This window comes from Emydura macquarii, unplaced genomic scaffold (genome assembly GCF_026122565.2).
Source record: "Emydura macquarii macquarii isolate MOO-44397 ecotype Brisbane River unplaced genomic scaffold, CSIRO-AGI_Emac_v2 contig_1043, whole genome shotgun sequence".
Lineage (NCBI taxonomy): Eukaryota > Metazoa > Chordata > Testudines > Chelidae > Emydura > Emydura macquarii.
Window position 1 is genome coordinate 7289414 of NW_027131180.1, and position 22556 is coordinate 7311969.

Genomic DNA, 22556 nt, shown 5'->3' on the forward strand with positions numbered 1-22556 from the left:
CATAAACTTGTTAAGACGGTTTGGGAAAACAGGAATTGTGTGGCACTATAAATATGTATAGCAGGGCAGTTCTTACATGTTTATAAAAGAAACAGCTGTCCTGCAAGAGCTAGTCTAACAAATTGAGAATTTCTAAAAATGTGGAAGAAGCTGCACAAAATGAGATTAATCCAGTGTCTAGTTTTCTTTACTATTTTGAATGACATTTAAGAAACACAAGTGAAATCCCAGCCCAACTGAAATCAGTGGGAGTTCTGCTATTGACATCAATGGAGCCAGGATCTCACCTAGGTAGTTAATATTTCTAACGTTTAAGAACGCATTTCTGATCACACTTAACAGAATTACACAGGTGTGGAATTGGGGTAAACGAGATCCGAATCTGGCCCAAAGTGTTTTAAATTCCATATTTTCAGGCACAAAAGCATCTCAGATGCATCTATATATTCAAGCTGTCTGGTAAGAACCATGTAATTCATAAACTGAACTTCCTGAAGTGAATTTCCCATCGGAAATCAACATTTTACTCTGACCATGTACCATTTTATTTATTCTACAGACCTTTTTAAATTCCTATTTGTAATGGAAATGCCCATCAATGTTTATTTCTTATCCCACTCTTGAAACTCTCCATAAAATTTAGTATGATGCAAAACATAAACCTTAAAAAGTCTATACTATATAAAGATTAAATAAATTTGTATAGTTCCAAGTAAGAAGCACAGCAGACTCATGATTGGATGCAACTTACTGGAACATATTTGTGTTTCGTGTTTACATTTTCAGAAGTAGTATGGCAACTACAAATAGTATATTTTTATTTATTTACAAAAAGAAAAGAGATGGGAATGATATATTGCTATCCTGCACATTTTCAGGGGATGAAATGGGGGAGAGGAATTATATTAAGAATGTATATTTATGTTTCTAATCTCTAAGAATTGCATAAGTAATTTTTAACGCTATAGTCATATTGGCAAAACATTCCAAATTACATGAGTTTAGAAAAATTGTTTGGGCTTGTAGGGATTTGGCAATTCTTCTCCATCTTTCATTATGCTGCCAGAATTTTCAGTTACTGTTGAAAGTATTCATCAATGCAGGACTTTCAAGGATTACCTCTGTTCATTAGTGAAACCCCACACTTTTACTCAACCCTCACTGAGCCCCATAAATGAATATGCTTAAAGATACTGAGGTTTGACACAGTTCCAAAGAGCATGTGAACACAGATCCCAGACTGAAACTGAAGAGACAGTAGAAACATGTCTGCAGCCATCCCAGAAATTAAACTCTGCAACTAAAAGTGAATGAATATATATTATGCATTACAGTTTCACAGGACATTTATAACTGCTTACTTTTGTGTTTGATTGGTCTAATAAGAAAACTATGACTTCATTATTTAATCCATAATAAACTACGTAAATAGCCAATGTGAATAAACAGCCAAGTGTGTCACCGGGTATGTATACACAACGAGAAGTGTGATTGCAGCCCGTGTAGGCATACCCACCTTAGCTTTAATCTAGCTAGTTTGGCTAAAAATAGCAACGAAGATGTGGTAGTGCAGGCTTCAGTATGGGCTGTACAAGCCCAGATAGGACCCTGGGTTCATACTTATGTTTAAGATTAATGCCAGTATAGAATGCTCTGGATAGTAACTGAGCTGTAAAGCAGTGGTTTGACATTCTCAGACACTATTGTAACGAGGGTGGCAAAAATACTACCTTAATAAACAGGCTAAGATAGGAAACATATTTAGAAATTGTTAACTTAAGGTCAGATTTATATTTTTTCTCAACTTTGTTTGAGTGGTACCAAACACTGGAACGTTCAGAAGAGAATAGATGAAAGTCTGTAAAGCACAGGTATATACTTACAGCATAGGGCTTTCTGCAGTCTTCTAAGTTTCATGGCAGTTCTGTAAGCCGAGAATCTGACATTGTTCAGGTCAGCTACAATGGAAAAGTTATATATATATATATATAAAAAAAGAATAACTGTTTCACTAGAAAAGTGTATGGATTCAAAGACAGGCTAACAAATCAGGTTATAAATCTAAACCAAAAAAATATCTACTGGTTTACATGTGAAACATTACAGATGGAGGTGAGGAATCTGTTAGAAATGCAACAAACAATCATTTAGAAAAAAGTACAACTGTCATTTAACAGAATATTATCTTGCTCAGATGCAATGATATTTTGAATTCCATGGCACCTAAAACATCACCATAATAAAAAATGACTTTTTTATTTCTGCACAGAAAAATCTGGTAGGTTACTGCTAGGCTTTGCATGTGGGAACCCATGCAACAGGAAACAATGCAGTTTTGTAATGTACTGAAGTTAGTCTCTTTCACCTAGTGCTTTAATAAAGTTTAATAGGTTTAATAAAGTGGAGGCCATGCTCTGAGATCCAAAAGATTCCTCAGAAGTCTATTCCTCCTTTAATTTATCCAGACAGGTAGCTTTTCAGGTGCCCGTTTGAAGTTGTAATGAGCTGACTGGGTCCTGCTATTCAGAAGCAGACAGGAATGAGGGTGGCCAAGAAATCTATTATGTAACAAGCCTGTAACAATGCTTTTATTCCAGCTCTCTCATTTATTTATCATCATAGTTAACAACACCAAAATATTTATAATTTCCTACTAAACCTGAACAAAGTCTAAAAACTATTTCTAAAATCAGGGCAGCACTAGATAAAATGTCTGCTTCTCAGCTGGGCTATAGACCGAACAAATTACATGGAGGGTACGAGCAACAACAGCATATTACACTTTACAACCATTAATTAAGCCTCTCAGCAACTTGAGATGTTGGCAAGGGCAATACAAGGATGATTCAACACTGACATGCAGCTATCTCTAGGGTGAAGCACAAAAACTATTTAACGGCACCAGGAAGTTTGGGACAAGAATTGAATAATGCAATGTAAAACTAAAAACAAGGGGGGAATATTAGACAGGTAGAATACAATTAACCAAATACCTTTAATTACCAACGTGTTAATACCCTGACTCTTAGGAAAAATGCCATGGAATTATTAATGATTAGATAATAGTCTTCCGATTTATTTCCTATTTACCTACCACCAGTGGCAGTGTAACAGACCATTGTTTATATGGAAGCAGCAACATAGACTGAAGGATAGAAACCCTTTCTATCTAATCCTGGCTCTGACGCAATTTACTGTGTGGTCTTAGGCAAATCACTTAATTTCTCAAATCCAAAAATTTAATTACAGAAGCTTGAGATCTGGATGCACACATGTGCACACCATTATTGTGATGGTGAGCAAAGGTATCCAACCAATTAACTGCAGCTGCAATTCTGGTAAATCCATCAGCTAACTTAGGTGTGCTACAGTACTCACATTTTTTGTGCAGGTAAAAGTGGCCTATGCTTTTTCAAGATGATGTGCTCCTTCTCAGTTTCCCCACATAGATTTACCTCACAGGGACATCATGATTCTTAATAAGTTAATGTTGGTAAAATGCTTTGAAGGTATAAACTGATATATAAGTGCAAAGAGTTATTCAAGAAGTGGAATCTCACTCTATATATCCATCCATCTAATCCCATTTAGAATGCTACAGAGGGTTGTGTACCAAAGGGGATATCTCAATTACATGATATATTTTCATTAAGCTATTTTTGTAAGAATATTTTGAGGTTTGCTTATTTGATAGGTGGGATGTAACTTTTAGTGAGGTATGCAAGATGCTCTACCCAAAACATCTTGGCTTGTAGTGGAATTGGCTGCTTTCAGCATTGTGTATTTGCTGATTTCCTCTCCTCCAACCTCGTGCACCTTTCTAATGGGCAGCTCTCTAGTGTATTGTCCCTGCCAACTCTAATTCACTATAATATGGACAGGTCCATAAACCTTAATGTGGTTTGGAATAAACTGTGTATTTAAACAAAGTAACAATCTGTCTGGGAGGCAAATTAATAACGTACTCCTTTGTCATAGCACTGTGACTTCAATTTCACTTTGTACACTTGTTGGAAATCTGCACTTCTATGCTGAAAAAGAACTTTGTGATTTTAGGACAAGAACAGGCAAATGTTCTGTTAAAAGTGAAATTGGGAAGAGTGAGCAGCATGGAGAGTGACAAAAACAAGGCTATGGCTAGCATTTGAGAAAAGGACTAAGCTTTCACTAAATGCCAATTACACATGATAAAGAAGTTTCTCATCTTATAATTTACATGATATATATTCACTGCAATCCTACTGCTGAAAAGCCTATGAAGTCAATTATATTTTCCATCCATTTTTCTGCAAACTCAATACACACTATTTCCTTGCATATTTATTTATATAAATATTTATATTTATATTTATTTATTTATATTTATATGCTTGCTGATCATCTGAATCTATAAAGGATAAAACACTGAAATAGAATACAAGTGGTGGTGGTGTGGGGAAGCTGTAGACTCTGGAAGGAAGTTAAGTAAACTGTAACAATATATATCAATTTATGACACTGTGAAACCTTGCTTACCTATTTGCTCTGATCGTAACATAGCTTATTCTATCGCCTCCATTCTCTTAAGGGAGGGCTATTTAGAAATTAGCAAATAACTTGATTTTTCAGTTCACTGTCAGTTCCAAAAACTGAGGAGAAACTGATTTGAGTTGAACCAAAAATTTCAAAACATTTCAGTGAACTGAGTGTTGACAAAAATTTTGTTCTGAGTCACCTGAAATGTATTTTTTCTCCCTTGGGAACATTTTAAAATAAAAGCAAAGTAAAAAGCAAAGTAGGGCTAGAGTCACAAAGCAGCATCAGCAAGAGGACTCCTGTATTGCAGGGGAGTGCCCTCATCCGCAGGGTTATAGAATATTCAAGCATAGGTGTCTCTCAGTCTCTCCTGATGAAGCTGTTCTCTTGTGTCTAAATAATGAAATACTCATTGGAGCAGCAACATGAACTTGGGTGAACATGCCTGTTGTATAAGTGCGCTAACCACCAGCCTACAGAGGCACTCTCATTCTGTCCTAATGACTATTCAAGTGTACTATGCACTGCAGTGTAGCCCAACAAAAGAGACTGGGAGAGATCCACACCAGAACATCCCATAGCCCAGTGGGATAAGGCACTCTCTTCTAGCACAGGAGATCCACATCAGGCAGAGGGGAGACGTGAACTGGGGTCTCCCACAGTCCATGTGAGTGCCCTAACTACTGGGGTAAAGGTTACAAGGGAGCCATTGCCACTACTACTTCCACCACTTGACTCCTGTTCAGCGTCTTGCCTTGTTAATACTGAGCGGGCTGTAATCTGGAACTGGAAGCTGCTTGATGGCCAAGGATTCATCTGAATTCAAAACCAGACCAATGTGCACTGTTTCTTGCCCAACCAGACTGGCTATCAGCTGCAGCGGTTCCAAACTGAGCCAATAAGACAATGTCATCTGCATATTTGAGATCTGAAAGCAGAATGGCGTCCAGCTCAATGCTCAGACAATGGCTTCTATACAAACAATGAAAAGTTTACAGCGTAGTTTATTGGCACTTTACAACTGGAAGACTAGAGTTCAAATTCCAAGTTAGATCATAGGGGAAAACGTGCTGTTCCTTGAAAAGGACATGACTGTTGATTTTTGTACGACAAAGGCAGCCAGAGCCATCACAGTTTGGAGAAACCTGCAGCTATGGATCTGTTTGGCAGCTTTCTCCAGATGCATCTGGCCCTATTCAGAGGCTGTTGTATACCTTTACAGCTCCTCTTTCTTTTTCATAGCGTTTATCTCTGGGATTTCCAGCACTGATTTTCTTTTATCTTCTAGTCTTTCTCCACCTTTTTTCTCTCATCTTCTGCAGAAACTCCTGTGTTGTTTTCCCTCACCTGGGGCTCTACTGCAACTGGTGAATCGCAGCATGGATTCTTCCATTCTCCTTCCTTCATAGGACCAAATTCCCCTTGCTGCTGGCAGCTAACCAAGTTTAAAAAAGCTCGAACCTTGAAAAGAAGAAAGTCGGGGAGCAGAGCAATCTTGCCTCCTCAAATGGCTTCAGGACTGGCTGCAGTGGAAGCAAGTGACAGGAGGCCTACTAAGGCAACAAAACATACTTGGCTAGTAGCTCACTCAAGAATCAGTGCATGCTGTGTTTGGAGTGGGGAACCAAAGCAGCAATTTGCCAAGAGATGACTAAGAGGAGATATGACAGAAGTCTATGAAATCTTGACTGGTACGGAGAAAATGAAATAAGGAAGAGACAGAGGTCACCCAATAAAATTAATAGGCAGCTGGTTTAAAATAAAGAAGTACTTCGAAACACAATGCACAGCCAACCTATGGAACTCATTGCCAGGGGATGTTGTGAAGGCCAAAACTATACTGGAGTTCAAAAAAGAACTTGGTAAGTTCACGGAGGATAGGTATATCAGAAGCTATTAGCTAAGATGGTCAGGGATGCAACTCCCTTCCCTGCATCCACCATATTCTGGGTGTCCCTAACCTGTGATTGCCAGAAGCTGCGAGTGGATGATAGGGTATGGCTCACTTGCTGATTGTTTGTTCTGAAGCATCTGGCACTGGCTACTGTCAGGAGACAGGATACTGGGCTAGATGGACCATTGGTCTGATCCAATATGACCATTCTTATGTTCAAGGGGGTAAGATCATAGAATCATAGAAGTTTAAGGCTGGAAGTGACCTCAGGAGGTCATCTAGTCCAACCCCCTGCTCAAAGCAGGACCAACCCCGACTAAATCATCCCAGCCAGGGCTTTGTCAAGCCCGGCCTTAAAAACCTCTAAGGATGATGTGACGTTGGCTTCCAGAGGAGCCATGTTGTGACAGCTTAAACAGGGCAAACTGCAAAGAATGGAGCAGGCAAAGCCCTAAATACTGGTGGGTTTTCTTCCATAAGATATACCAAGCCAGCAACAAACAGGTTCTGATGACCTCATTGGTCATTCAGTAGACAAAATACAGTTCCCTTAAAACTATCCAGCCCTTTAGCTAGCACCAAGACAGCCAAGTCCAATATGATGCAGATTACTGAAAATCTTTATCCATCATATGTAAAAAAGTTCTACCAATCACAAAGGATCAGACACACTACCAAACAGGTCAATGAATAGTTCAGATCTTACCCAAATACATGCTTAAAGCCAATGCTTATTAACTAAACTAACATTTATTTAAAAAAAGAAAAGAGAAATGGTTAAAAGGTCAGTATACATACACAGATGAAAATAAAGCTCTTAGGTCAGTTTCAAAGTAGAGATAACTGAATTGCTAAAGTCTTAAACTACAAAGTCTGAAATTACCCAAACAGCTTGGAGGTTGTCAGTCCTTGTTTAGAGCGTCTTTGTTAAAAATCCAGTTCAGAAAAATGAAGACTAAATAGTCCATGTGCAGAGTTTTTTCAAATTCTCCCATGAGAATTAGCAGGGTGATTCCAGGCTGGTGCTGGGATCTCAATCTTGCGATTACTTGAGACTCTGAAGTACATTTCCTATATCCGGAGCACACCGGTAACTAGTTACATTGACACAAGGTATTTGGCCATTTACAACCATTTACAGGTATTTACTACTTAAACTTGAAAGAGAAATACAAATAAAAGTATTGTTACATTCAAAGTTCTATCTAAACGTTCATATGTTTCGTTTGAACTCTTAATCAATAGAACAGTGATAGACAGGAAAGCAGTTTATCTACACTGCTAACCTCTAACAAGAGATTTGTAAATAACATCAAATAACTACCAACAATACACTTACTTGAATATCAAAGCACTAGTCTACTTATAAGGAATGACCCTCACTACCAATGTATTTTCCTATAATATATCTTGAAAGGTCAGAGTTGGGCCATACAACTTGCAAAGTCACTTGGTTTTTTCGGGCCTAGGTCACAGAGGGAGACTCCACAACCTTCCTAGGTAACATTCACCACCCTCCTAGTGAAAAAGTTTTTCCTAATATCCAGCCTAGACCTCCCCTCACACTGTAATTTGAGACCACTGCTCCTTGTTCTGTCATCTTCCACCACTGAGAACAGCCTAGCTCCAGCCTCTTTGGAACTCATCTTCAGGTAGTTGAAGGTTGCTATCAAATCCCCCCTCATTCTTCTCTTCTGCAGATTAAACAAGCCCAGTTCCCTCAGTCGCTCCTCATAAGTCCCCAGCCCCCTCTTTCCAATTTGTCCACATCCTTCCTGTAGTGGGGGACCCAAAACTGGACACTATTCTCCAAACGTGGCCTCAACAGTGCCGAATAGAGGGGAATAATCACTTCCCTTGATCTGCTAGCAATACTCCTACTAATGCAGCCCAATATGCTGTTAGCCTTCTGGGCAACAAGGACACACTGTTGACTCATATCCAACTTCTTGTTCACTGTAACCCCCAGGTCCTTATCTGTACAACTGCTGCCTAGCCACTTGGTCCCCAGTCTATAGAAGGGCATAGGATTCTTCCATCCTAAGTGCTGGACTCTGCACTTGTCCTTGTTGAACCTCATCGGATATCTTTTGGCCCAATCCTCCAATTTGTCTAGGTCTCTCTGTATCCTATCCCTACCCTCCAATGTATCTACCACGCCCAGCATATCTCACTCAGATTACCGTCATCTGCAAATTTGCTGAGGGTGCAAATTCTCCAGATCATTAATGAAGATGTTGAACAAAACCAGTCCCAGCACGGACCCCTGGGACTCTCCACTTGATATTGGCTGCCAACTAGACATCAAGCTATTGATCACTACCCATTGAGCCCAACAATCTGGCCAGCTTTCTATCCCTCTTATAGTCCATTCATCCAACGCATACTTCTGTAACTTGCTGGCAAGAATACTGTGGAAGACCATATCAAAAGCTTTGCTAAAGCCAAGGTATATCACGTTCACCACTGTCCCACATCCACAGAGCCAGTCAGAAGCAATCATGTTGCTCAGGCATCACTTGCCCTTGGTGAAGCCATGCTTACTGTTCCTGATAACATTCCTCTTCTTCAAGTACTTCAAAATGGATTCCTTGAGGACCTGCTCCATGATTTTTCCGGGGAATGAGGTGAGGTTGTCCGGTCTGTAGTTCTCCAGATCCTCCTCCTTCCCTTTTTTAAAGATGGGCACTATATTGACTTTTACCAATTGTCTGGGACCTCCCTCGGCTGCCACAACTTTTCAAAGATAATGGCCAATGGCTCTGCAATCACATCAGCCAACTCCCTCAGGACCCTCGGATGCATTGCTTCCAGCCCCATGAACTTGTGCTTGTCCAGCTTTTCTAAATAGTCCTCAACCTGTTTTTTCACCACTGAGGGCTACTCACCTCCTCCCCATACTGTGCTGACCAGTGCAGTAGTTTGGGAGTTGACCTTGTCCATGAAGACAGAGTCAAAAAAGCATTGAGTACTTCAGCTTTTTCCACATCATCTTTCACTAGGTTGCCTCCCCCTTTCTGTAATGGGCCCACACTTTCCCTGATATTCTTGTTGCTAACATACCTATAGAAATCCTTCTTTAGAGCCCTGCAAATCTGTGGATATCCACGGACCATTTCTTGCGGATCACAGTCAGGTGGTCACAGAAGTTGGAACCTCTGTGACTTCTGGGACAGGACTGAAGCAGCTGCCAGCCAGGGGTGCAGCAAACATCTGATCAGCTGTTAGGCTGTTGACAGAGCTCAACAGCTGATCAGCTGTTAGGCAGGTGGGCGGGGCTGATCAGCTGTTAGATGGCCAGCAAGCTCAACAGCTGATCAGTTGTTAAGGAGCGGGGCTCATCAGCTGTTTGGGGTGGCAGGAGCTGAGCTGATGTGGATGAGGGTAAATCTAAAAGAGGGAGTGCGGATTGTGGTCGGGTAAAAGTTTATTCCTGCAGACGTGGATCGGATACAGATCGACATATTTGTCTCTATGCAAGGCTCTACCCTTCCTGTTACCCTTCGCATCCCTTGCTAGCTGCAACTCTAATCATCACTAATGCAAATAAATACACTTCTACGGACAAGTCAGAGAAGGGAATTTTCCTATTCAGAAAAAAGGGCCAGAGACTTTCATCTATCTGTAGTATGGATCATTCATAGCGCTTGTCCCCTTCCCAGACATTCTTCCTATGATTCTGGGCAGAAAGGAGAAAAGCCTTTCACCCAAAGAATCCACTAAGGATCAGTCCCCGAACTTCTTTTACCTCAGAATAGATATGAAAACTAAGGAGGCAAGTAAAAAAAGGATGCACAATATACAAGGGCAAAACCCATAAGAAACAAACTTGGACTATTCCAATGACATATCATCAGATTCTTCATCTCTCAGAAGGTAACTTTCAGACTCCAGTGAGAAACAGATACCTGAGAATGTTTCTTCCCCTAAGTATACCACAACACTGGTGACAAGAGTAACCTAGGCTCTTGGAATGGAACAGACTGAGGAAAAGAACACAGGAATCCATTCATTCAGCCAGAAACAAAACTTTCAGTTCAGAGGGGGATAAACCCTACCCAAGGAAGATGCATTCATAGCATGATTATGTTACAGAAGAATCATCAGACAGATCAAGTGTCTCATATATACCTGTAAATGGCAACAGAAGAAAAAAAATTCACATCAAGAGAAAGGAAGTCTTCTCTTGATGTGGACAGGCATTATGTTGAAACTGCAAGTCAGCTGCGTGATCCTTGCAAGTTTCCACCTCAGCTTAACCAATCAGCTGAAGCTTTCCCCTGCCTGGTTAAAAGAATTCAAGAAACTGTCATTAATGAAGGTTAAATGATCCCTGGGAAGCATTAAATATAACTTCAGTAGCTTCTTCCTGTGTTACACACACTGTCACAGGTGCCATAAGGTTCTCCATCAACTCCATGGCAACTAATGCAGTAGCTAGATGTTCCTCCAAACAAATGTGTTCCTCCAGGTCCAAAAACTGACTCTTTCATGAAGTGGTGCTCCTTTCATGCATAAAACTTTAATCAAAAGGCATTCCAGACTCTCTAGAAGAAGATGTAAAAAACAAAAATATCAGATAAAAAGACCTTCTTAAAGCCCTAGAGATCAAGCAATTTGTATGCCTATATTCTAGCGCCCAAGAACTACTAACCAATTAGAGGAAATCTATTATCCTATGTGTGAAAGATTACCACCATACAGAAGGTTCTTGAAATGATAAAATATGCAGCCAAATTAGAAAAATTCAGAATTTATTTTATTTTTCTCTGCCTCTATGTTTTCAGTTTTTGTAAAAACACACAAATGAATTGTATAAGTTGCAGTATTATAAGCTGGAGCTTCTGATATCCATCAAAGTGGAGCTAATGCTATGAAAATATGGAATAATCTCAAAAAATGGGTGTTTCTGATATAATCTTGATTCAAACATCTAAATATTAAAATTTAAATTATCATTAGGTTATGGAATGAATACCCTACTGAGACAAGTGGGAAAGTGCACGCGTCCATTACAGTTAAATTGTTTCTGGCTATACAATCTTTGCAATCATAAAGGTTAGAAATAAAATTATTTAATATGAAAACTTAGATTCCATAACACAGTTCTGCTACAAACTCCATTGCAGCAGTCATAAAACACATGGGAATCACTCTCTAACTTGAAAGAGTTGAGCTGCACTGTCAGCTGCATTTTCAATGCATTTGCTATCATGTTCCTTCTACTGTAATTTTTCAACTGCAATAATTACATATAGCAGCATGAGTTTGAGTGACTCCTTTTGGCAGTGGATGGCCAATTGAAGGGCTTTTATTTGCAAGATGTTCTGCATTGAAAATTTGAGCAATCTGCTTGAATTAATAGTAACAAAACTGCATCAAGAAGCTGTCTAAGAAAGATAGAAACCAGCCTCTCAGGAAAACAATTAAAAATTCATTTTTTTTTTCAGGTTAAACTCCAGTTTTCATACATGGATTTGAGGTAGGGTGGGAAAATTTTTAACACTAAAACTAGATTCCTTACGCACATAAATCTTATTGTATGGAGTGGTAAGTGAAGAAAAATGTAGTATTTTTAAAGAAATGATTGATAAAGACTCCAATAACATGAAATGTTTAACAGGGAGAAATGTTTCCTTTTATCTCACTGACGTACATTTATGATCTGGATACTATACTCTAGTGAAAACGTGTTACTTAACTGCTTTTCAAAGTCTTTCTTGAAAACACCAATCATTCAATAGTTGCTCCAGCTGTTAAGAGTGCTGAATGACTGGGATGTTTCATTCAATAATGTACTGTCCTCTGACACAGACTAATCTGCCTATATGATTAAATATTTCTGGGACGGTCCATGCTCTCTCCTGCCAAATGCCGCTCATGTAACAAGCTTGGCAGACATTAAAAAAATCTAATTAGAGAGTAACTCAGGAAGCCATTTCAACTTGGGAACCACTATGTACTTTAGTTTAAAAGAATATTTTAAGTTGGTCACAATAAAACTCATCGACCCAATGCAAGTGCCCTTTCTGAAGGACAACAAAACACTACAGTGCTACATGACCTGATCCTGCAGGTCTTGGTGAAATTCCCAGTGCCTGGTTATTATGTAAAAGAAAACAAAGCAGGAGTTTCAATGCTTCAGGTGATAATTACTAAATGTAATAAGTTAGCAATTAACTTATTTTAATGCAGAAACTAAATTCCATGTTGTCAGATCCTCAAACATCACCTGCAATGATAAACACAATTTTTTTCATCTTTTTGGGGGGGAGGGTGAAGGAAAAAAGAACAAAAAGAACCACACTTAAAAAACTGGAAGTTTTGTACAATGCCTATGACCTTCTCAAAGAGCTGTGCATAGACACCATTGCTGGCCCAATCCTGTTTTCATGAAATAAATGAAAGAACAGAGCCACAAACACACCCCCTTCCTACTAAGAGGCACTTCAGCCTGAAACATTGTAACGTTAATCAAAAGCTAAAACCTCAATTGACTCTTATTGTTCTACCCTTTGAAATGTTCACTTCAGTCTTTTTAAAATATCCATTTACTGTATAATTTAAGTCTGTCTTTACTTTGTATCATTCTACTTGTTTTAAGATTGTTTGTAAAACAACTCCACTGACCATTTCATCTGTTAATTTTACCCACTTTCAGAATATTTGTAAAAATCCTATTTTAAGTATAAGAAGCCACACTGTGAAATGTAATATACCTACCTAATTGTGAAAGACACTGGCAAAAATGAAATAATGTTTGCTTTAAAATATTTGTGAATTCTTCAGCTAAGAGTTGGCACTGAGTGATTGAAGTGTGAATGGCTGAGTAATTGAGGTGGGTGTCGACAGGGAGAGTTATTGAACAATTGGTCTAAGTAAGGGATGTTGAAACACAATGAAGAAAACACCAGCTGCACCTCAAACATTTGAGGAAGGAAGAAAGAAGTGAAGATAATAACTTTTACCACTCAACTGGCGGAAGAGGAGTCCATTCTGATAACTTTAGAGTCAGCCCACTTCAGAGGACAAAATCTGATCAGGCTTGCAACAATGTGGGTGATTAAGGATCACACCAAATGCAGATGCAGCATGACAGAGCAAAAAACCATAGACTTACATGGGGTCTTTTTCCTATAAAATGGAACAGAAAGATGAAGGCTGGAGGTTCGGGTCTACATCACCACACCATCCAGGAGTACCGATGCACGTCGGCAGAACCTTGCTCCTCAGCCTCGTGCTACAGTCACCTGGCCAGTGAGTACCACGAGGCTATAACATCTGTGAGACCCCTATGTATGTCTGTCTGTCTCCCAGTCTGTGTATGCCTGTCTGTGTGGATGAGTGTGAATGAAAGTACCATTTGAAACATGTGTCAATGAAGTATACTTTATTAACAAGAATCTCTGTATTTGTAAAGCACAATATTGATATTGTTACAGTGTTGATCTGGTTTCCCTGGTATTTGCATTATTGATACTATTTACCATATTTCTGTATTCACAATAAATGTGGCTTGTCCCCTGAAAATGACCATGTGATATTTGTTATTTGGATAATACCATGCACTATCCAGGCCACCTTGATGAAAAAAGGTGTCAATGTTTTCTCCAACAATTCTTAGCTAATAGAGTTTAGAAACGGTCTGTATTACATTACAATATCACTACCAGCCAATAAACATTCAGGTTTCACCAGACTTTTGAAGTGCTTTGATTTTGCTAAAGTTTTGTCTCACATAGCCTTCAAGATAATGGGGATTGCCTGATCAACTGGTAAGAAGGTTAGACTTTCTTCTGGTGAAACATTCCTTATATAAAACCAAGGGGGTAGTGCAGACTAACTGCTTCTCCAGTTCCTTCTCTACCATGAATCCAGTCATGATCCAAAGCAGAGGAGAAGGAGGACGAGTACAGGAATACAGATAAGGACCACACATCTTGAAGAACTCCAGTTACAGTAAGGCAAGTAACTTTGGTTTCTTCAAGTGCTGTCCCTAAGTGCAGTCCACTGTGGGTGAGTAACAAGCAGTACTCACAGAGGAGGAGGTGCAAGGATGGAGGCGGTATAAATGATTGTAGAATCATTGTCCTAGAGCAGTGGTTCTTAACCTTTCCAAACTACTGTACCCCTGAAGCCTGAGTCCCACCCCCATGGGGCTGAGGCATGTAACTTAGTTTCATGGTGCCCCTGTGGCTCCAGGCAATTGCCTTTCTTGCCACCCCCAATACCAGCTCTGCACTTGCGACCCCTCTAAACCCCCAGGTTGAGAAACACTGTCCTAGAGGATGTGTCAGCAGAGAAAGCCTGGACCAATGCATGATGTCTTATGGATGGAAATCCATGTTGTTGCCTTGTAAGTATGAAGCAGGGGTATTTCATGAAGCAATGCTACTGAGGCTGCCTGTGCTTTCGTAGAGTGAGCCCTTATCCTGCGCAGGGGAGGAAGATTAGTCAACTGAAAAAGTAGGATACAGCCAGAGATCCACTCAGAGATTCTCTGAGAGGATATTGTTTGTCCTTGTACTCATTCCACTATGACAACAAAGAGTCTAGGTGACTTTCTGATCTGTTTTGTTCTCTGCAGGTAAAATGCCAATGCTCATCTCACATCAAGGGAATGAAGTTTCTTCGCCGTTCTAAAGGCCTGGGGCTTCGGGAAAAACACAGGCAAATGAATTGACTGGGTTATGCGAAATTCTAAAACTATTTTAGGGGTAAATTTTGGGTTGTAGTCCTAGTAAGACTTTGTCCTGGAATACTGCATACGGTGGATTGGCCATTAGAGCTCCAGGTTCACCCTCACTTCTGGCTGAAAGAACTGCAACAAGGACAAGTCAGACATCGAACATGTAGCCAGCAGTTCAAAGAGAGGTTTATCGAGTGTTGAAAGTACTAAATTAAGATCTCAGTGAAGGGTTGGTTTTGTTACTGATGGAAAGGTTCTGATCAAACCCTTTAGGAATCTGATCATTACGGGGGGGAGGGGGGAGGGAGTAATGATAAAATGGCTGTCTATTGGCAGATGACACATGCAGACTGCCACCAAATGAACCTATAGCAAGTTAAAGCAGAAGCCTGTCACCTTGAAATAAGGAGACAGTCCAAAATAGAGGGAATATTTGCTGTCTCTGGTGACATATGGTTTTGCTGGAACCAGACAGAGAAATTTTTCATTTGGCTAGGTAACATTTCCTGGTGGAGTTCTTTCTGCTATTATTAAGAATGGCTTGCACACCTTCCAAGCAGTGTTCTAAATTTGACACCATCCAAATACCCAAGCTGTGAAATAAAGAGAATCCAGTTTGGGATGTTTGACTTTGCCATTCTCCTGAGTCAAGAGATCCAGGAAGAACTGAATGCTGATAAGGGGTTGATATTGAATACTATTCTGGAGCTCTTCTGGAGCAGTATGTGTTGCACTGCCTGTTCGTTGTGGTGGCGAACAGGTCCTAAGTGGGCATTCCTCACTGAGTGAAGGTGCTGTCTACCACTGAACTGCGTAATTACATGTAATTGGTAGTAAAATGCCTGCTGAGGCTGTATGACAGCAAATTTTTGGAGCCCCAAAGGTACATTGCCAATAGGGTGATATGGATCTGGATATACCAGTTCCATAAGTTGACCTCTTCAACACACAGTGGCCCTTCCCTGCTTGTTTATACAGAATACAGTTGCTATATGGTCCTACCAGGATATGTCAGTACTGTCTGAATGGTAGGAATGCTTTGCAGGCTTCTCAAGCTGCTCTCAATTTCAGTTTTATGTGCATTCTGGCTTCCTGAGGAGTCCAAGTTCCTTGCCCTGTTTGACCGTACATGTGAGCTCCGTGGCCTATAAAGGAGGCATCTGTAATTATCATCTTGTCTGGTGTGGTGATAGGAAGGGAACTCCCATGCGTACATGTTCAGGGTCCCTCCACCATGCCAACAAGGCCTTTGCCTTGGTGGAAATTGTCACTATGATGTTCTTGATGTGTTTGTTTGAAGCCATGCCTGTAGGCAATGGGGTAGAGTCTGACATATGGTATATGATGCTATGTGCCCCAAGCGTGTGGAACCACAGGTCTCAAACCTGGGTGCACAGGTAACCAGGCATCCTTCAAATCCCAGTCGTGATTTGGCAATTTGTTCAATGGGCCGAGTGGCTAATGGAACCCTAGTCCCACCAAATGCACTGTCCACGGAAATCCTGATTGGAGGAGCATCTGGCCCCACCAATTGGTCCAGCTGCATTCAGCCAGGATGCACAGGAAGTTAGCCATCTAGGAATTCAGCCAGTTGTATGGATGTTACATTGGATCCTGCCATCTCACCTGACCTTCGAGTCCTGCTTACCTGACCTGTTCTTGGTTCCTGCCTTGTTCCAGATCCCTGCCCCTGGTCTCTGACTCCAGGTCTAACCCTTGGCTCAACACCTGGCTCTGGCGCCTGGGTCCGACCACTAGGTATGATTGTCCAAGTCCTGATCATGACACCAAGAGAGTTAGGCATATCTTAACTGACGTTTGAGGGTTGTGCATACTCTGATCTAGCAGTAAGCAAAGCATAAAATCTTTGCATGAAGAGGTAAGTCCTTGCCCTGACTGAGTCAAGGGTTGCTTCTATAAATTCTATGGTCTGAGTCACAGTCAGGGTAGATTTCTCCACATTTACACAGATTCCCAAGAATGCTGGGAGATGGAACAGCAATAAAATAAATGCCAGGACTTCTAGGTATGATATGCCGGTCATTAGCTAGTTGCTTAAATATGGAAAGATGGTGGAACTGTCTGGTCTGAGTTGTGCTTCTACTACTGAAAATACTTTTGTGAAGACCTTGGGTGTGACTGTTAGACCAAACAGAAGTACCCTGTATAGCAGTGGTTGAGACCGACAACAAACCTGAGGAATCTTCTGTTGGAAGGCTGAATGGCCACATGAAAGTACACATCTTTCCTGGCGAGAGCTGAGAACTCCATGTCCTTTTCTAGGAATGGTTTTAGTGAGGCCAACATAATGTGGAATTTTGGTTTGTGAATAAAACAATGGGTCAACGCGTGTCAAGAATGGGTTTCCATCCTCCCTTTTCCTTGGAAACTAAGAAACATTTAGAATAGCCCTCTCTTCCTTGATGCTGAGGTAGTGCTCATTTTGTTTCTCATATTGGGTAGCAGGGAGTAGTGACATATGCTGATCTACTTTAGGGCATGGTCATACATGAGCCAACATGAGCTTCAGATCCAACTGGCCCCAGTCAGCAGTACCCCCATAAGTATTACCTGGCTCAGGGTAATCAATAGCCCAGAGATGGACCCAGCTGACTAGGGGCAAGTTCACCAATGGTGATGAAGATGGACAAGCTATGACTGGGGGTGTGTAGACCTTAGAGTGGGAGAAGAACTAGATCTTTGTAATGGCCATCCATGCCCGCAGGAACCAACAGCATCTGGCGGAAGAGCTCCTGGGAAGGGGGATTGTGTCCTCCAAAATAAAACCCCTCTATGTCTCCCCAGTCTCAGAGTTAGGGGCAACCAGCCATGACCGACTGCAACAACAGCACCAGAGTTAAAGCCCCAGCTAGTATCGATTCTAGAAGGAGGGGTTTATTTGGCGCACACAGGATGAGCACAACCCAAACCCTTCTTAGGGAAGGCAAAGCCCCAATGACCCCAAATTATTGGAAGTTCAAACCAGACCTTAGAAGCATATTCCTTGTCACCACACAGAATGTGTGAACACTGAACAGCATTGGGTACAAGACATTTCTTATCGAAGAACTCACCCACTACAAGATCATGATTTCCAGTATCACAGAGGCCTGCATGCCATAAAAAAAATCAAGTCATGATGGAAGAAGCAATCTTTCTCCACTCTGGTTTGCAAACTCAAAGTTTGCACTTGTTATTAGACATCCTCTAGCACGGACTTTAACCACACAGATCCCCATCTCCCCATGGCTACTCTGTGCTTGGCTTCAACATCAACATATATATTTATCTATCACTACGGCCTATATCAGAACAGAAGACACATCAGCATTCTACCACCAGCTAGCAGCAAAAATCCAGCCAACTCTACCAGATGATGCACTGCTTGAAGATTTCAAAGCTGTGACTGGCTGTGATGGAATTGGAACCATGATAGGTCCCTTTGGTTCTGGTTACCCAAATAACACAATCAACTGGCTTTTGACAGTGTGTGCTGCCAAGGGCTTATTTATTATGGGGTTTAGACACCTTTACAATCATCTCTGGACCTGGATTTCATGGACATTCCATGAAAGAAATTTTCCACATCCTCATCGAAAATTGCTCTATAGTGAAATCTCATAAGGTCTTCAGCAGTGCAGAAGCAGCAGCAAACTCAGCCCAAAGCTGTTGCTCAGCTCTCACTGTATTTCCAACTTCTCACAAGCCAGATGTCCACCAACAGTAACAATGTCCAGCATCTATGTGTGGATACTGTTGAAGACAAGAAATAAACACAGGCCACTGAGGATCACATACGCAATGTCAGTACCCTCTCAGACGACGTGGAGATATCCTGGAGTGGTACATGCAACACTATATTACGTGCCGCCACTGGAACAATAAGTGTCAGATGGTTGCTCAAGAAACCTTGGCTTTCTGCACAGGCTTTGAGATAGTAGCAAACAAGGCAGAAGCATGTAAGCAAAGAGATGTCCAAGAACGTAATAGGCTGAAAGTATTCTCAGGGCAAAAAGTTACCAGGAGATCTACATCAACTCCCAGTTCAACAAAGCAGAAGACAGCCCAAAACACAACAATCTGTGTCCTGCCTACAGAGCCATCATGTGCATGACTGGCAGCCATAAACAGCCTTCTAACATCCCCATCACAAAACCAGATGGCTCTCCCTCTTCATCGATGGATGAGAAGTTGGACAAATGGAAAACACACCCTGAAGACATACTGAAACACATACCTGTTGATGTCTGTTCAGAGTTACATGACCTGGCAAACCACACAGCTTCAGACTCAAGAACAAATACTGATCCTTCACCACTTGAGGAAGTATGAAAGACCACCCAAAAGTTACATAATGAATGTGCTTATGGTATCATAGGAGCCTTGCACCTTCTATGCACCTTCTGATCATGACCAGCCGGCTTGGAGGGCTTGGGAGGAGGCTATGTTCTTGTAGCCTGGACACAAAGACTTGCCCATCTTGGACATTCGGGGAGGGAACCCACCTTTTAGTAGATTTAGGAGGGGATCTGCTTTTATGCTTATGAGAGTGTCCCCCACTCTTGTGAGAAGGCCTAGATGAAGGGTCCTTAGCCCTGCTCTTTCTGACTCCTGACCCAGACATTGTGCTAGGAGGTGCACTCCTTCCTGACTCTGGCCAACGTACAAGGGGGGTCTCTCCAGCCCAGCTCTGACTGGGGCCTCATATTGCTCCATAAGGCACTTCCAAGCTGGAGTTTTTGTGCCTGCTGCATTTGACTGGGGAAAGAGCGGCAGATATTGCATTTAGCAGAGATATGTGCTTCTCCAAGACTGTACAGGCAGCACTCACAGTTGATCACTGACTGAAAAGAAGGAGGAACAGGAGACGCAGTTTTTGAAGCCTAGCATCCAGAACATAATCTAAATCCTGCAATGGGACACTGGGAGGATTACCCTGAGAGGGGATTCTAACTAACGACTAGATAAACTTGTAAAACTACTATTAATACTAACCAACAATAAAACTAAGAGTTATATAAAACTTGGAAATATTTACAGGAAGAAGTGAGAGGATCATCTCTGCACACTGGAGGGTTCCCACTCAGGCCATGCAGCAGTAAGAAGGAACTAGAGAGGCAGTTGATCTGCACTGCCCCTTATACCGTTGGTGTAGAGCACAAGGAGAGCAAGGGCACAGGCGGAGACCAACAGACAATGCCTACAAAAATTCTCCAGTCTCAAGCACATGCATATCCTACAGTTGAACGCACATAGGGACCAGCACTTGAACAACAATAAATATATATACAGCTAGGAACTCAAATGAAATGATACGAACACCAACCTAGGTCTGCCCCACATTGTGCAAGCAGTTCTATTCATTAGTTTATAGTCCCTCATAGTAAATCAATCAGGAATTCAGGAGTATGCATGGCACAATGGATACTACAGTGATCAGAAGGGAAGCATCTGCTCCCAAAACTAAACTATTATACTCCCATTTCAGGTACTTCCAGGAATGAAATAGGTCACTTTTTCCAAAAGAGAATTGGAATCTCTCTGCAGCTTTCTCCATCACTAGTATGGAAGCTCTTTGAGAACCCCATAAAAAGTCATCTTTTTTTTTTTGAGGGAGAGCTAATTTAACTATCCTGATTATAAGCACCTTGATAATGACATCAGAGCATAAACAACATTTTTTAAATCTCATATTCATCATCTAATTGGGTTTCAGAGGAAAATAAATTGCTTGATTTGTGTGATGGGCACGTGTCTTATAAATGCAGACATGGAAATCAATATGCCAAATATAAAGAAAATCCGAGGGAAAAATAAATGTACATGTAAAGTTTACTAGCTTTGTAATAACCCTCTATGCAAATTCTTTATGGGGCAAAGGGATGAAAACCTGCACCACGTAGCAGCAGCAGGGGCTAAGAGTGGCTTTTATTCTCCTGTATCATTTTACCTTGGTGAAATAGTAGAGAACCCAAAAAGATAAACAGATGCATATGCCAACATTCCTGTCTGCATCCTGCTGCTGCAATTACTGTTTACAGTGACACTAATGTATCTCGAGGAAACTCATGCCCTCATTACACGGGATTGTTGGAGGAGGGTGATACTAGTGAGCATAACATTAAGAAAGAACAGGGCAAGTTTTACTTGGCCATTATCATGAAGTACAGTTGCATTTTTAGGCATACGTTTAAAAGCACTGCACCACCATCCCCAGGAGGACAGGCTGCTTTCAGATGAATGTTGACACTAAAAAGAATAATCAGAGAATTAATTCAATATTTTGTTTATTTTCTCTCACATTTTGGGAAGGGGGAATTAAACTTCTTGCATTATCTGGGGCACAGAATGTAAATAGGTAATACCTCCATTCGTGTGCAAAATTTGATTGCAGTAATGCTCTGGGCTCATTAAGATAGAGAGTGAGGTGAGAAAAATCAATGTCAGAGGGAAGATGCAGGAGAGGCTTACAATGGTGAAGTGAATTTATTGCAGGATCACTGTTGGAATGGAAAGCAATTGGAGCAGTGACTGGAATACTGGAGAAGGTGTAGACTTGATATGGGTGCAGGCAGTGGTCTATTGTAATATGAATCTGAATGGTGGGACGTGTATCTGAATCAAATCTCTAAACCTTCAAAAGTTCACACATCACTAATTTTTACTACCTTTTTCCAATACAGTATTTGCTTTTGCCATATACTTCAGATACATAACTAGAGAATCAACATCTAGTAGGTAAATTAAGTGATGAATCTCGGGTCATTATCACAGCTACTTACTGGCACTTTAATGTGATTATGAAACAAACAAAAAAGCCATTTAGCACTGATGGAATGCTTATGGCACATGGTAACTTTATATGAAATGTAAAAAATAGCATATTTAGAGCCAGGAATAGGCACTTAATAGAAATCAAAATAAATAACTCTAAGAAATATCTCTATGGTACCATATGCTAATTGTTTAAATATTAAGAAAAACTACCGTGGAAGCACTTTTTAAAAACAGTTCCAAAGGAAAAACTTTATAATAAAGAACCATCAATGAGAAAAATATGCAATTTCTTAAACTTGCTGATAATTGTAACATTGGTTTCAAATTTTACTATACATTCTCTTGCTTCAGGGCATCAGCCTGAGGGGTTTAGGAAGAAATTTCCTTTAAGGAAATGTTATTACATAATTGCATACTTTGGGCTTTTTTTGTCTTCCTCTGAAGCAGCCACTGTTAGAGACAGGATACTTGTCATAAAGTATCAGACCACTGGTCCATCTAGTCAATAGTGTGTTCTTCTGTTAGTGTAAAATAATTATGTTATTAAATCTAAACCAAATGAAAGTTGCTTGATTTATCTTTAGTTTCATAAACACCAAAATCTGATATGAACAGAAAATCTTCAGCCTACTAGAAAAATGCTATAGGAAATTATTTTTGGTACTAGGAATTCATCTCATG

The 22556-nt window shown here is 40.7% G+C and overlaps 1 protein-coding gene across 21 annotated transcripts in view; it reads right to left on the reverse strand.

Annotated features, from left to right (window-relative positions):
• Positions 1 to 22556, reverse strand: part of DMD (dystrophin) — a 1854857-nt gene that overhangs the window by 71916 nt on the left and 1760385 nt on the right. For 20 of the 21 annotated variants that reach the window (XR_010919130.1, XR_010919131.1, XM_067545076.1 and 17 more), the window contains one exon: positions 1884 to 1958. Coding sequence is in view for 19 of the 21 variants with exons in the window: in XM_067545076.1 (XP_067401177.1) it covers positions 1884 to 1958 (75 nt within the window). In the remaining 2 variants the exon portion in view is untranslated. Of the gene's footprint in view, positions 1 to 1883; positions 1959 to 18585; positions 18852 to 22556 lie in introns of those variants that run through there. The other variant, XM_067545082.1, reaches the window with a different exon arrangement.